General features: G+C 54.2%; 1 protein-coding gene across 1 annotated transcript; it reads left to right on the plus strand.

The window, feature by feature from the left end:
- Positions 1 to 3,966: 3,966 nt before the first annotated feature.
- FKBP4 (FKBP prolyl isomerase 4) lies at positions 3,967 to 12,935 on the plus strand. Its single transcript, XM_027093419.1, has 10 exons — positions 3,967 to 4,326; positions 6,146 to 6,290; positions 7,321 to 7,463; positions 8,492 to 8,612; positions 8,837 to 8,993; positions 9,594 to 9,684; positions 9,787 to 9,870; positions 10,067 to 10,252; positions 10,876 to 11,115; positions 12,194 to 12,935. Exons 1-10 carry the CDS (start codon positions 4,222 to 4,224, stop codon positions 12,296 to 12,298), a joined length of 1,377 nt encoding a protein of 458 aa, XP_026949220.1. The 5' UTR covers positions 3,967 to 4,221; the 3' UTR covers positions 12,299 to 12,935.
- Positions 12,936 to 15,303: the final 2,368 nt, after the last annotated feature.

Here is a 15,303-nt window from a genome sequence, read left to right on the forward strand (position 1 = left end):
AGCAAAACAAAAATATATATTAGTCTGAAGCAGGAAATTAGACTTTATTTTTTAAAAGAAGGGAAAAACGACTTTCTTTCAGTGGGACAACCACCAAATATCCCAACCTCCTCACCCCACGGAGCTCAGATAACAGTGGAGCCCAAGGAAATATTAAGACCAAGTCTTTACCTTCACAAGGCTCCCAGACTTGCTGGAATGACAAGATATCAGAGCTAGTATATTAGATAGTCAGGTTCATCATTGAGCGTTAAAGAGAAAAAAATACAGATGTGATTTAACATCAGGAAGAAGCACTACTCTGGAAACAATGGCTCAAACCCCTGTCCAGACCACTCAGTAGCTTGCAACCTGAGCGCTGGGAACTGTGGAATCTTCCATTTCCATACTCCAGCAATCAACAGGCTGAACAAATAAAACACGGCACACACACTCATTACCGCTCATCTGCTTGCTATGTGCGATGCACTGCGTTAAGTACTTCACACATAATAATTTATCATTTAATCCTGTGACATAGACACTATCATGATTCCCATCTCAGAGGTGAGGAAAACTCACCCGGTGACCCATGGTGTGTTCAGTGATGAAGCTTCAGGTCTCCACTATGTGCAGACCCCACATAGCGGTCTACTGTTTTTCAAATGCATGAAAATGGAGCTGTAATCTCTAAAATAAATAAGTAAATAAATGTTTTATGAAACGTGTAGTAGCTGTTTTGGTCAGTAGTATAGTTTGTTTTCTCAGTCCACAGACACCAAAAGTAGCAAGAAATGATGAGTGTCCTTAACATTTCTGGTGTTAAATTTTTACACCCATCATATTGGTGATGTTCTAATTCTTAGGTTGGGTGGTATATTCCCAGAGTTCATTATGCTGCTGTGTTACATAACATGTGTATGTGCATGTATATACACACATACATACTCATCTCACATTCTCTTGAATTGAGTATTACATAATTATTTTAATGTTTAAGAAGATTGTCAGTCTAAGAAGGTCAAAACAGCACCTTTAAAAACAAGGGGTTTAAAACCAAGGGTCCTGGGAACGTCCCTGGTGGCACAGAAGTTAAGAATCCGCCTGCCAATGCAGGGTACATGGGTTCGATCCCTGGTCCAGGAAGATCCCATGTGCCTTGGGACAACTAAGCCCATGTGCCACACCTACTGAGCCTGCGCTCTAGAGCCCGCGAGCCACAACTACTGAGCCTGCGTGCTACAACAAGAGAAGCCACAGCAATGAGAAGCCTGTGTACCACAACGAAAAGTAGTCCCTGCTCACCGCAACTAGAGAAAGCCCACGTGCAGCAACAGAGACCCAATACAGCCAAAAATAAAAAAAAAAGGGTCTTCCTGTCTGAGGGATGGGCCTGGCGTTAGGGAGATGTACCACGTGAGTTCCTGCAGGCTCATTCTGCCAATAACAAAACTAACCACAGCACGCGTCATCTACAGAGTAAGGTGGATGATGGGGGGGTGCTGTCTTCCTCTAGCAAAGGGGGAGTTCCGGGAGGATTGTGAATGACTGATGATACCACTGAAAAGAATTACAGTAAGGCCCCTACACACGAGCCTTCAATCTGTGAAGGTGCGGTCCCCCAACGTCAGCCAGCCGTGAGTGAAACTGCAGCTTCCTCCGTCTCCTGTTGCTGGCGACCCTTCAGCTCTACCATCTCCCACCTCCTCTCCCTCCTCCAGTCAGTAACTCTTCCTGCCTGTTCACTCAGTGCCAGCCCATGTGCCAGCAGTCGTGCTGGACTACTGTACTTTTCAAGGTACTGTACCATAAGATTAAAAATGTTTTATTTTTTTGTGTTTGTTTTTTATGTATTGTGTGAAAAGTATTATAAACCGATCACAATACAGTACTATATAGCCGATTGTGTTAGTTGGGTACCTAGGCTAACTTTGTTGGACTTACAAACAAACTGGACTTACAAATGTGCTCTCAGAACAGAACTCGTTCGTATGTAGGGGGCTTACCGTATGTTGTTAAACATCTTTACTGGGAATACTAATTTAAACGGGCTGGGAAAGGCAGGAGGAAGAGGAGGGAAAGAACAAAACACCTGTGTATACTTTCTATATTGACTGTAAGTTTTACAATCTGAAAAATATAATGTAAATAACTAGAAAAAAATTCTAGAAACAATAAGGTCCTGCTCTAGGATCCAAGAACCCAGTGTCTACTGCCCCCTCCCCACCCCCTTCCATCTCCCAGCCCCTCAACCACTCATTGACTGAATGAGCACAGCACTTCCTCCCTGGAAACCTTTCCCTCTGGTCTTTCCCCTTTCCCCTCCACAGGGTTTTCCCCTCTTACAGACCTCTGTATTCTTAGCACTTTGTCCCTATCTCACCATACACACTCATCGCATTAGAATAATGACCATTATTTACCAACCACCCGTTTGAAGGTGGGCACTGGCCTAGATACCTGACATACATTCCCTCTTTGTAACCATCACAACTACCCTCATTGATAGATGTTACCATCCCCATAACCTGCCCCAAATCGGTTACCATGTGGGCGACCCAATTCCTTGCTTACTCTGAAGCATATGCTCTTTCTACTGTCAGCATGTGTTCGTGCAAAAGCAGGCACACCTTCAGTGCTCAATTAATATGTGCTGACAGACTGAAAGACATACCTACACTGTTTGCTTCCGACGAAGAAAAAGACGCAGAAAAGCATTACTCCAAAGGGAACTTTCCTTTCCTATCCCAACTTGTTCTGTCAGGTAATACCCAATGGCCCCAGCATCAAAAGAAACCAGCACACACACAGAGACCAGCCAAACGCAGGTGCAGGAGCCAACAGCAACATAACTGCCAAGGCAACAAGCCAGCACCTTACCCACCATCCCTGTCCCCTGGCGTTTTGGAAGGCCTTGGCACTGTTAGTTTTCACCCTACTAAGGACGGTGTAGAAGAGAAATAGACAGCCTCTAGTGAGTCAACGCCCCATGCCCTGTGAGGGTATCCCCAGTCAGCCAACGAGACTTAGTCAAGGGTAAACACATTTGCTGTAAATCACTGGAAGAAACAGTTTTCTCCTGCATCCCTTTCCAGCCGAGTTCCAACAGAAAAGACGACGATGAAATTCCCAGTTACGTTACGGTATTAAAATTTCATCTGCAATAGCCCTTTTGGTTGCCTACCTAAACAGGACAGTTTGCATAGCACACAGCACGGCGCCAAGCACAGAGCGAGGGCTCCAAAAAAAGTTTCTATTATTATTGGAACACAAATTCAGGCAGCCGATAACTATTTGATACCACGCCTCAGGAGCTATGCCATGATGGGGTTAAGCGCTAAAGCACAATCAAGACCCTCCCTACACGGACCTTTTTGTCAAAAGGCTATTGTTTGGGTATCTAGGCGCTGCGGTGCGTTGGCCCACCGCGCAGACGCGCTTGCCACAGGAAGTCCAGAATCACCTGGAACCCAGTATTAAGAAAATATTTCTTCCCATGGGCTTTCAGTAAGGTGGAATGGCTTCCTTCGTGAGCTGAAACAGTTTTTAGGTTTTCAGTTTTATTATTGTCGGGGAAGGCCCCTTTACCACGCGGGCCATTTCCTGCAAACGGGCAGCTCGCAGCACTTCGCCGAGCCCCAGGCGCACGCCGGCTCCGCTCCGGGGACACCCGGTCGCCTCCCCGGCCCTGCGCGCCCGGGTAACGCTCTCCGCTCGCTCAGCGTTCAGCTCGCGCGCCCAGCCAGGCGGGGAGGCCGGCCGCCCGCGTCTCGGGCCGGGGAGACGCACGCGCGGCGCCCACGTCCGGCGGCGCGGCGTCGGACGCTGCGGAGGATCGAGAAGGATCTGGAAGAATCCGGTTAGACCGGGGGGACAGGGTGGGGGAGGCCGGGAGAGCGCGCCGCGGGAGCGAGGGCTGGCCCGGGAGTCCGAGGGTCCCAGGACCGGGGCGGGGCCAGGCGGCCGGCGGGAGGAACGAACCAGAAACCACCTTTCGCAGGAGCGCCCTGAGCGCCAGAGCCCGAACCGGCCGCCGTCTCTAGAAAGTTCTCCCCCCACGTCCTTCGCGGCCGCCCGGCTCCTCCCAGCCCCTCCCTCCGCGGCGGTGGGACCAATCGCTCCCCCGGCCGCCCACGACCCACCTCCTGCGCCCGCCCGCGCCGGAGCAGAGGTGCGCGAGCCACGGCCGGCCGCCCGCACAGCCGCGCACTGACCGGCGCCCGCTGCCCGAGGAACGGCACGATGACCGCAGAGGAGACGAAGGCTGCAGAGAGCGGAGCGCAGTCGGCGCCGCTGCCTCTCGAGGGGGTGGACATCAGTCCCAAGCAGGATGAGGGAGTGCTTAAGGTAAGGGGCGGGGGCGCCCCTGGGCGGCGGGGGGCGCCGAGAGCCCGTCGCTGCCGCGCTCCAGTAGCCGGCCGGGGCTCGGGGCTCGGACGGCCGCCTCTGCAGCCTCCCGGCCGGCCGTTGACCGCGGCGTGCAGCCGTGGCCGGGCGCACCGCCTTGCTGGCCGGGCCGCCGGTTCGGGGCGGGAGGGCGGCCACACGCTCGGAAGGAGGAGGTCTGGGCTGAGTGCTCCCCAGTCCCCCAGGCCCGGGAGCGCAGCGCCTGCTCCGGCCGCCGCGTGCGCGGGGAGGGGCGCGCCGGGGGGGCGGGCGCGTGAGCTGCGGGGGGCCGGGCGGCGTGCACCACCCCTCTCTGCGACCCGGGACCTCGCGGCCGGCTCCTTCCCTGCCGCCGCCGCCACCGCCGCCGGGGAGCCCCCCCGGCCGCCTGCGCCTCGGGGGTGCGGAGCTCGCCGACCCTGCCAGTTAAACATTAGCCAGGACGCGAAGCGGGTCCCAGGAGTTATTTCCTGGCCTGCCGGCCTTTGTGCGACTTGGCGCGCGGACCCGGCGCCCTCCGCCTTCTCGTCACCCCTTTTCTAAAGGCTGGGACCCGGCTAGGTCACCCGCTCGGCCATGCTGTCCCCCTCCCCCCCGCCCCGCTGCATGCCGGGACCTGTAGTTCACCCCCCCCTCCCCGGGCCTTCCTGAGCGCGGGGTGCGGGGCTGGGAGGAGGTGCTTTGCTTGGGCGCCCGAAACCGTGTTACCGCCCAAGGAGCCAGGGGAGGGGTCTGGGACCCAGGCAGCGGGGCATCTTGACCCACGTCAGGACAGCTGGCCGCGGTTCGGAGCTGCTTCTGCGCTGTCCAGGATAGCGAAATCCTAGCCCGGATTCGTGCCGAGTCCTCACCCAGCGTCTCCCCTCCTGGCTTCCCACTGCTCAGCCCCACGTGCGCGTGTGCCCTGGGCGAGCTCGAGACCTCGGGGCGCTCTTAGCTGGTGCAGAACGCACCTGGCTGCTCTCCCAGTGGGGACGCGGCTTCCCGGGGACTCTTTCTCTTTGATTCTCCATTCTTTCCCCTTTCCTTTTCTATTGCTATTTAAGTCCACATCCATTCCATCGTGGAAGCTTTCCCTTAGAGGGTGACCACACACGTACCAGGGAGCCCACAGAGCCACCAAATTTTATAAATGGTAAAGAAGAGAAGCAAGAGTCTTAGAAGTTCCTGGGAAATGCTCTAGCCCTGAAACCAAGGACTTCAGTAGCCTGCCAGTCACGAATGCTCATTCCCAAGTCAGAGCTTAGGGCCTGGTTGCGCGCCCAGGCCTACCTGTGACCTGCGGATTGCTTTTACCTCTCCCGGACTGTTCCTGTTCTTTTCGTTATTCATATTCCTCTTTTCTCTCTAAACTAGATCCTGAGCTGATGACTGATGTTTAGGAAGAATGAGGAAACGTAGCATAAATACTTTTCCCTTTGTTGCTGATAATTATTCAGTCTTTCACCGGTTTAGTCCTGTAACAACTCTGATAGGGATTATGATTACTACTCTACAAATAAGGTCTGGAGAGTGAAAGTGACTTGTACAAGAGCATACGGCAAAAACTTGAACTCAGGTGTTGTTTTGTCTCCAGTGTTTCACACCAAGTCACATCGTAGTGGAAGACAGGGAGGTCAGTTGGTTCTAACCGAGCTCCACAGCAGTCATTTGATGACGGGCTCGTCGAGTTACTTACAAGGAGGCAGGAGAGTCTGTTTACGTTCTGGTCAGAGGTGTGCGGGTAGTCGTGGTGCCTCTGCGTCCATGCCCAGGTGCTCACCTTCTCCCCTTCCTCCAGGTCATCAAGCGAGAGGGCACAGGCACGGAGATGCCCATGATCGGGGACCGAGTCTCTGTCCACTACACGGGCTGGCTGATGGATGGCACCAAGTTTGACTCCAGCCTGGACCGCGAGGACAGATTCTCCTTCGACCTGGGGAAAGGTGGGCATGGTTAGCGGGCTGGTGGGATCGGGGTGTGTGAGCTGTCACCAGCAGAAACGGTATTCTCAGGAGTTCAAAAAGTTCAAAAAGGAAGGCTTTGTTACAATCTTAATTTTTTCTTTTTTTTTGTTCCCACTGTCCTGAAACCATGTTGATTTTTTTAAATTTTTATTTATTTCCTTGTTGCGTCAGATCTTAGTTGTGGTAGGCAGGCTTCTTAGTTGCAGCTCACCGGCTCCTTAGTTGTGGCATGCGAACTCTTAGTTGCGACATGCATGTGGGATCTAGTTCAAGGACCAGGGATCGAACCCAGGCCCCCTGAATTGGGACCGCCGAGTCTTAACCACTGCGCCACCAGGGAGGTCCTGGAACTGTATCGATTTTTATCTTTCATTCCCCTGATCACCTCTGAACGCCTTGCTTCCTCTTCAAGGATGGACTGCCTTGTTTTCTTGAACCCCTTTGTTCAGAGTTGAGTGGGTTTTTTATTTTTTTTTTAAAGTGGTCTGCAAGCAGGTTTTCTACCTTCCTGGTCCCATTTCTAAAGAGTGTCCAGCTTCCCCTTGGGCATGAGACAGTAAGTCTCTGAGGCCACTGTTTGAACTCAGAGTCAGATCCCTGCCAAGGAGAACCTGTTTGTTTTCTTTTCTTTCTTCCTTTTTTTTTTTTTTTTTAATAAATTTATTTATTTATTTTTCACTGTGTTGGGATTTTGTTGCTGCGCACGGGCTTTCTCTAGTTGCAGCGAGCGGGGGCTACTCTTCGTTGTGGTGCGTGTGCTTCTCGTTGTGGTGGCTTCTCTTGTTGCAAAGCACAGGCTTCAGTAGTTGTGGCATGTGGGCTCAGTAGTTGTGTCTCGTGGGCTCTAGAGCGCGGGCTCAGTAATTGTGGTACACGGGCTTAGTTGCTCCGCGACATGTGGGATCTTCCTGGACCAGGGCTCGAACCCGTGTCTCCTGCATTGGCAGACGGATTCTTAACCACTGCGCCACCAGAGGAGTCTCGATCTATTTGTTTTCTGTACCTACAGGGGAGGTCATCAAGGCTTGGGATATTGCTGTAGCGACCATGAAGGTGGGGGAAGTGTGCCACATCACCTGCAAGCCAGAATACGCCTACGGTTCGGCGGGCAGCCCTCCCAAGATCCCTCCCAACGCCACGCTTGTGTTCGAGGTGAGTGGTCACAGAGAGCAAGGCAAAGAGCCAGCCTTGTCTCAGCCCAGGGCCTGGCTGCCCTCCAGTGCTTCCTGCCTCTCGGAGACAATGTAGCGAAGGCTGAGGGCCTGCCCTCGGGGGGAAGGGGAGGAATGGAGAGAGCGGCTAGCTTTGCCATGCATGTAACCTGCTGCTGCCAGAAAGTGGTCAGTGATGAGGGCTCAGGTGGGAAGAGGTAGCCACGCACCCCTTTTCAGCCTTGAAGCAGCAGGGTGAGGGCTTGAGGCCTGTTTATCTCTGGGGCGGTGCCCAGAGGCGATGGGTCCTAACTGAAAGGAATCAGGAGGTCATTATCTACATAGAGTGGTGACTGACAGCAGAGAATATCGGAGCTCCGGAGATGAAAGGAGGGGAGAGATGCCCGCCGCGTGGGTCGGGAGATGATAGGAGGGGAGAGATGCCCGCTGCGTGGGTCGGGAGACGATAGGAGGGGAGAGACGCCCGCCGCGTGGGTCGGGGGACGATAGGAGGGGAGAGATGCCCGCCGCGTGGGTCGGGGGACGATAGGAGGGGAGAGATGCCCACTGTGTGGGGCGGGGGATGATAGGAGGGGAGAGATGCCCGCTGCGTGGGGCGGGGAGGAGAACCTTTGCCGAGGAGCTGGAACGTGACAGTGTTCACACTTGAAGGTGGTTGAGCCCCACCGAGTGGATGCCGGGAGAACGTTGGGAAGGCTGGTGAGAGGCGTTGGGTGGCTGCTGACGCCCGTCGGGCCGAGCTTGTCCAGTAGCTGGGTTGGGGCTGTCTGGAGAGCACACTGTTACGGGAGTAGCGAGCGCACAGAGTGATCTCCTGAGGTGGAGTGAAGCCCTGCGGCCTGCCCGCGTCTGCCTAAGCTGAGCCAGGGCAGCTCCCGGGAACCTCGCAGAACTGCCACTTGGGCCACTCCCGCTGTCGCTGCCCTCGTGGTCAGACCTGCTCTGGCATTTACTAGGGACTCTTCCGAGCGAGAGAGGAGCTGTGACCCTTTGCACCCTGTCCCACAGGTGGAGTTGTTTGAGTTCAAGGGAGAGGACCTGACGGACGAAGAAGACGGCGGGATCATCAGGAGAATCCGGGCTCGGGGGGAAGGCCACGCCAAGCCCAACGACGGCGCCCTCGTGGAGGGTGAGGCGGGGCAGGGGGGGTTTCGGTCGGGTTCTGGTGTGCACGCCCCGGGTCGCCTGTCCTCGTAGTACCCTCCTCTGTGAAGCGAGGGGCTGAACCACACCCTCTTGACGCTCCTGCACATGTGAGAAGGCCGAAGGGCATTTGGGGAGCAGGAAGTGACGAGGCAATGGGGGCGGCTGTGGCGGCATCCTTCCTCAGTCTCCTGCCTGCTTTCATGCCAGTTGCGCTGGAAGGGTACTACAAGGACCAGATCTTTGACCGCCGGGAGCTCCGCTTTGAGGTCGGCGAGGGGGAGAGCGTGGATCTGCCTTGTGGGCTGGAGAAAGCCATTCAGCGCATGGAAAAAGGAGAACATTCCATCGTGTATCTCAAGCCCAGGTGAGGTACACTTTGGCCCAGGTGTGGCAGTCTGTAGAACAGGTGGGTGGGCCAAGGTCAGATCTACTCGTCCACACTGAGTTGTGTAACCGGCCCTTTGTACGCCTCCCCTGCGTGCGGTCACTGGGCTCTGGGCACCCTGCACGCACGCCATCACGATCTCCTTGAATCCAAACCTGATGTTTTCAGTCATGCTGCTACAGCTTCCCTTTTCTAGTGACATCAAGATTTTCATCTTCTGTTCATTCAGTCATTAACTGTATTTATTGAAACACACCTACTGTGTGCCGGACACAGTGCTGAAAATCCTTAGTTATTCAGAGACACTGTTGCCACCTTCTAGTGACTCATTGCTCTGTGGGCTACCATTTAAATTAGTAATCGTGCCTGTGTGTCATGTGAGTTATTAGAAAGATTTGTAACATGCTAAGTGAGAGCCCAAGGAATTGTGTGAAGGGGTCAGGGAAGGTTTTGCCAAGCAGGAAACATCTGAACCAAGACCGAAGCGATGAGGAGGTACTTTGCAGGAAACAGGAAGCCCTTTCAGTGTGGAGCAGGTTAAGTGCTGCTGAGATGACCTAGCGTTTTCCTGCCCCACAGCTATGCTTTTGGCAGCGTTGGGAAGGAAAAGTTCCAGATCCCACCAAATGCTGAGCTGAAGTATGAAGTACAGCTCAAGAGTTTTGAGAAGGTGAGTTTGTTCAAGGTCTTCCCTACCCTGAAGTCAGGTCCCACCCTGGACGTGACTCCCTGGGGTGGCTGACAACTTTGTTTCTCCCTTGGGGTACGGCAGGCCAAGGAGTCCTGGGAGATGAGTTCAGAGGAGAAGCTGGAGCAGAGCACTATAGTGAAGGAGCGGGGCACCATGTACTTCAAGGTGAGCCTGCCGCGTGGCCCTGAGCACGCTCCCGAGGACCTGTCCCCGAGTGGACCCGAGCCGCCTGGTCAGGCCGGCGGTAGGGGTTGGGCGGGGCGGGGCTTTCTCACGCCTGTGGGCCACCGGTGTCCACAGTGTACGACAGCTGGGGGCCACCGAAGCTGTGCCGGGTGCCTGAGCCTCCCTCCCGTTCCAGGAAGGCAAGTACAAGCAGGCTCTGCTGCAGTACAAGAAGATTGTGTCCTGGCTGGAATTCGAGTCGAGTTTCTCTAACGAGGACGCACAGAAGGCGCAGGCCCTTCGGCTGGCCTCCCACCTCAACCTGGCCATGTGTCACCTGAAGCTGCAAGCCTTCTCAGCTGCCATTGAGAACTGCAATAAGGTGAGAGAGCGAGGGCAGTGTTCACGGGCAGGCTTGGGCGAGCTGCCGGCGTGTCTGGAACTTGCCCGCAGTGACTAGGGCAGAGGTAGCAGGACGGAGCCGTGGGGCTCTCAGGTGCTGGGCCCAGAGGCAGGGCTGTGGGAAGCAAGTGGTTTGGCCTTAGTGGTCGGAGGCAGTGGCGCAGCGGTGGGCAGAAGCACTGGATGGAAGGACTGGCTCCGCGTTCTCTCCTCCCCGGCTCTTTGCCTCTCCCTCCTATGCACCCACTTTAGTCTAAAGAGATGGACTTCCCTGGCGGTCCAATGGTTAAGACTGTGCTTCCGCTGCAGGGGGCACAGGTTCCATCCCTGATCGGGGGACTAAGCCACATGGCACGGCCAAAAAAAAAAAAGAGCGTGGAAATGTCACAGGTTCTTCTGTTTCATCTAAAGACCTGTCTTCCCTGTCTGTCTCTTGGACTAAACGAGGTGCCTTCCTAGCCCTTGGTCCTTTCCGTGTGGTGCCCAAGGCTCGTTCTTCCTGGGGTGGGGCCTCATCCCGCTGAGGGCTGCCTCGGGAACCAGTGCTGGCCAGAGAAGCTGCAGGATCTGAGGTCTTGCTGCTGTGTGCTCCCTGTGTCTCAGGCCCTGGAACTGGACAGCAACAACGAGAAGGGCCTTTTCCGCCGGGGAGAGGCCCACCTGGCGGTGAACGACTTTGACTTGGCACGGGCTGATTTCCAGAAGCTCCTGCAGCTCTACCCCAGCAATAAAGCAGCCAAGGCCCAGCTGGCTATCTGCCAGCAGCGGATCCGCAAGCAGCTCGAGCGGGAGAAGAAGCTCTACGCCAACATGTTTGAGAGGCTGGCTGGGGAGGAGAGCAAGGTGAGGCTGGGGACGGGAGCGGTTAGGGGGGACAGGGACAGAGGCATCCCTTCGTCCCCAGCACAGCCCGGGCGGGCCCTTTGGGCCTGTGCCGACCCTGGAAGCCTGGAACAGCAGCCCGGGTCTCCTCCCCCCCCCACCCGTGTCAGGAGTTGGCTACTCTGATGGTCTTTCCAGCCTACGTTCTCTGCCTGTTTAAAACTCAGGTTTCAGAAACTGAGGTTTAAATAGGTAACACACGTACATGGTTAAATTCAGACTGCACAGGTGTAGTGGAAAGGCTCCCTCCCCCACCCATTGTGCCGGCGGGACAGACAGTGATCCCTGGCGACAGGCAGCGGGCTCTGCCTACTGCCTTGTGCATCGTGCTCTCTTCATACCTGGAAGCTTATTTTACATCAGCGTGTGAAGCTTTACGTTCGCTCTTAGGCTCACGCAGTCTTCCACTGTGTGGATGCACCGTATCTTCCTTACCCAGGTCCCTAGTTCTTAGTCTCCCAGTGTTCTAAACCTGCACTAATAGAAATAGAATGCAAATTATATTTGGAATTTAAAATTTTCTAATAGCTGTGTTTTAAAAAAAATAAAATAGGTGAAATTAATTTTAATATTTCATTCACCCAAGGTATCTAAATATTGCAACGTGTAATTTTTTTAATTGCATTTTTTCAGATTAAGCCTTCAAAATCCAATGTGTATTTTATACTTAAATTGTTTTGAACTATCTGTATTTAAAGTGTTCAGTAGGCACATATGGTAGTAGCTGCCGTGGACAAGTAGAGTTTTATACAGTGTCGTCATCAAGTGAATTCATTAATTTTGTACATGAGCAGGTGTATCTTTAAGTCGTACATGGAAAGGGAATTGCTGTGTCCCTATAATTCTGTTAGCAGTTAGTATTTTTTATTAACTTGGGCACGAGTATTTCTGGGTACAGACGACACCTGGTGTCAGTGTGTGCTAGGTGATCACTTGGGTGCAGGCAGGTGAGAGTGGGGATGTGGGTAAGAGTCACCTTTACCGTCAGGGGGCAAATGAGAACTGGAATTCACCCCCTTCCCCCTCTCCCTTCTCGCAGGCCAAGGCCACGGCTGCAGGAAACCAGCCCGCTGACACGGAGATGAAGGACGAGCAGAAGAACGATGTGGCAGGGGGCCAGCCTCAGGTGGAGGCGGAAGCTTAGCCCCGCCCAGCCCTGCTCCCAGCTGCCTGCTCCCTCCTCCCTACCCTCCTCCACCCTGTTAGTTTTGTAAAAACTGAAGAACTTTGAGTGAATTAGACCTTTATTTTTCTATCGGGTTCGATGGTGGCTTTGGGGGAAGGGGGAAAGGAGCAGGCTGGGGGATTGAGGTCGGGGGGTCATTTTAGGTGGTGTCACCCCCTTCCCTTCCCCCATTCCACGTGAACGAATGTCCCTCCACACGCACACTCACGAGAACGTTATTTATTTTGCTTCCTCTGTCTTCTCTGTCCGTCTTTCAGGTGGTAGAAGGGGGCATGCGGTAGGGATGTGAGGTCTGATGAGAAGGCGGGGTGGAGGGGGGACCCCTGGACAGCCCCTTCCCCCCCAGTTCCTCCTCGCGGACGTGGGTGCTAGGGGCATGGGAAGCACTGCTGTGCCCGTTACCTCCCCTTTCCTCGCCCCAGGTGGTGTGGCTGGTGTGGTGACCACCCCTGTGCCCCCTCCCGTCAGTGTCCCTCCTCAGCCAGGCGTGTCCCACCCCCTCAGCCTCTTCCCTGCACTTGCTGAAGGTACAGGCTCGCCTCAAGTTCTGTGCTTGAGCAATAAAGTGGAAACAATAAAACCTGGGTGTTGGGCAGCCCTTTGTGTTTGGCCTCGGAGTGGGGGGCGTGGGCGGCTACACCAGGGGGCAGAACTAAGAGAGTCGCCCACCCCGAGCAGGGCCTCCTGCGCACCACACGGGCTGTAGCGGGGCCTGCGCTCAAAGCCTGCCCGTGGGTCTCCCACACTCCACCCCCCAGCAGCCTGGCAGGTTTTTAGTAGCTCTGGTTTTTCTTCCCTGACACTTGGGAAGAGGAAAATATATAAACATCTAAACTACATTGGGACCAAGCGACTGAGTTTGCTTTGCGGTTAGATTTGTCTACTTCTGCCCAACTGATCCAGTGGAAAGTTCAAGCTGTCTTGGTTTCCTAACAGTGAAAGCCCTGGTGTGACCCACGCCTGTCGCCCTTTACACGAGGGAAGAGGGAAGAACAGTCGTCAAGCCCGGCAGCACCGGCAGCCCCGCAGGCCCACTGTCCAGCTTGCGCCTTGGCCTTAGTGGGGACAAGCTTATGCTTTTTCCTCACCGCGCTTTGACCCCTGGCTTCTATAGCATTCCGGGGCCCTGGGAGAGAAGCCAAGGGGCGTGAGTGAATCACGCTGCACCTCGGATGGTCTTGACTGCAGGCCAGAGCCTGTGTCTGTGCCCTTCTCCCTCGTCTGTGGGGGCTGTCTAGTCCTTTCTGCTCGGTGATACGGTTAGCCTGCCCACCACATGCCTGTACAGTTCCTTCCAGAAGAAATTTCTCTATACTTTCACTGTGGAAGATGAATTTCTGTGAAAAAGTTCAAGTCGTACAGCATGGCTGGTGCTAGAGCCACAACTAAAATGTGGGTGTTCTTTTCTCCCAGTGCCACTGCTTGCTCTCTGCTGGGTTCACATCATAGCCCTGGGCTTAGGGTTTGTGTCTGGGTCTCTGGTATTTCAGGATTAGACTTGCCCCTGCAGCCCATGATAATAGCTAACCCTCACTGAGCACTTCTGATGTAAGCCCAGCCTCACACAGATTAACTTAATCTTAATCTTGTAACTATCCTACAAAAAAGGTATTGCCCCATATTACAGATGAGGAAACCAAGGGTCAGAACTTAAATGGAAAGATGATCTGCCTGGAATGTGAGATGACCTCTTGAACAAATCCAAACTGCCCTGAGGTTCATGTGACCTTAGGCAAGTTGAGCCTCTTTGCTCATCTGCAAAAATGGAGACAAAAAGCATGCCTGAGATTCCCTCCCCTCTGGATGCTTCTGTAGGATTCCAAGAATTTGAAACATAGCGGGGAAAAAAAAACCCAAACCATAACTGCACATCTGTAGAACCCTGGAAACTGGACAAGCCTTGGTTTATGTACCATTAAAACTGTCTTCTGGGCTTCCCTGGTGGCACAGTGGTTGAGAATCTGCCTGCTAGTGCAGGGGACACGGGTTCGAGCCCTGGTCTGGGAGGATCCCACGTGCCGCGGAGCAACTAGGCCCGTGAGCCACAACTACTGAGCCTGTGCGTCTGGAGCCTGTGCTCCACAACAAGAGAGGTCCGTGCGCCGCGATGAAGAGTGGCCCCCGCTTGCCACAGCTAGAGAAAGCCCTCGCACAGAAACGAAGACACAATACAGCAAAAATTAAGAGTTAGGACTTCAACATATTCATTTAAAAAGAAAAAAAGTTTTAGTACAGTGGCCAGAAGTCTTTAAGGTTAAAAATAAATGCACTACCTACTCCACTCTGCTCTGGGTCGGGTGCAACTCTATTTCCCAGTCAGTCACACCCTCCTCACCAACCCTTAAATCTTTCCATATGCAGAGAATGTGTGGAGTAAAGAGAACCAGTGGCAACCAGAACTGAGCTGTTCCTGCACACTACCACGTGGTCTCTGGAAGATCTTAAATGGGGTTTATCTTGTCCTAGTGCTGGTCCAAACGTCAAGTTCTATAGATTTTTATCTCCCGGGTATTTGCAGTCCCCGTTCCAGCAGCCCTTTCCCAGCACCCCCACGTGCCCCGACCCCATACGCCTGTCCTGTGAAAGGCTCCCCCGCATTCCCGTGTGCGCCCCTGCGGGTCACCGTGTGCTGTGTCCCAGTCGACTCCCTCCGACCGCTTAGGCGCTGACCGCGCCTTCCCAGCCCGTTTGGGCTGCAGGTCACACCCCGCGGGCCTGGGCCAGCCTGCCGTCCCAGCATCGGTGCGCTGGACTCCACCAGCCACACCAGTCTGAGTGAGAGGGTGAATTGTGAATCTCATTTCAGTTGGAGAAATAACACGTGGAAGACATTTTAGCCAGGACTAGGACCAGGTAGTCCCTTTTTAGGAAACTATTGCTTGGAAATAGAGAAACAGTCTTAAAGACCAACCTTCTCGGTCCCAAACCAGCACTCCTCAAAGCCTTGTAACCCTTAGGTTGAA

This window comes from Aethalodelphis obliquidens, unplaced genomic scaffold, assembly GCF_003676395.1.
Source record: "Aethalodelphis obliquidens isolate GAN/ISIS:26980383/991018 unplaced genomic scaffold, ASM367639v1 scaffold83, whole genome shotgun sequence".
NCBI lineage: Eukaryota > Metazoa > Chordata > Mammalia > Artiodactyla > Delphinidae > Aethalodelphis > Aethalodelphis obliquidens.

Coding starts and splice junctions, on each gene's coding strand:
- FKBP4 (XM_027093419.1), top strand. CDS start 4,222: ATGACCGCAGAGGAGACGAAGGCTGCAGAGAGCGGAGCGCAGTCGGCG. Junction 4,327..6,145: donor AGGATGAGGGAGTGCTTAAG/GTAAGGGGCGGG, acceptor CCCTTCCTCCAG/GTCATCAAGCGAGAGGGCAC. Junction 7,464..8,491: donor ACGCCACGCTTGTGTTCGAG/GTGAGTGGTCAC, acceptor CCTGTCCCACAG/GTGGAGTTGTTTGAGTTCAA.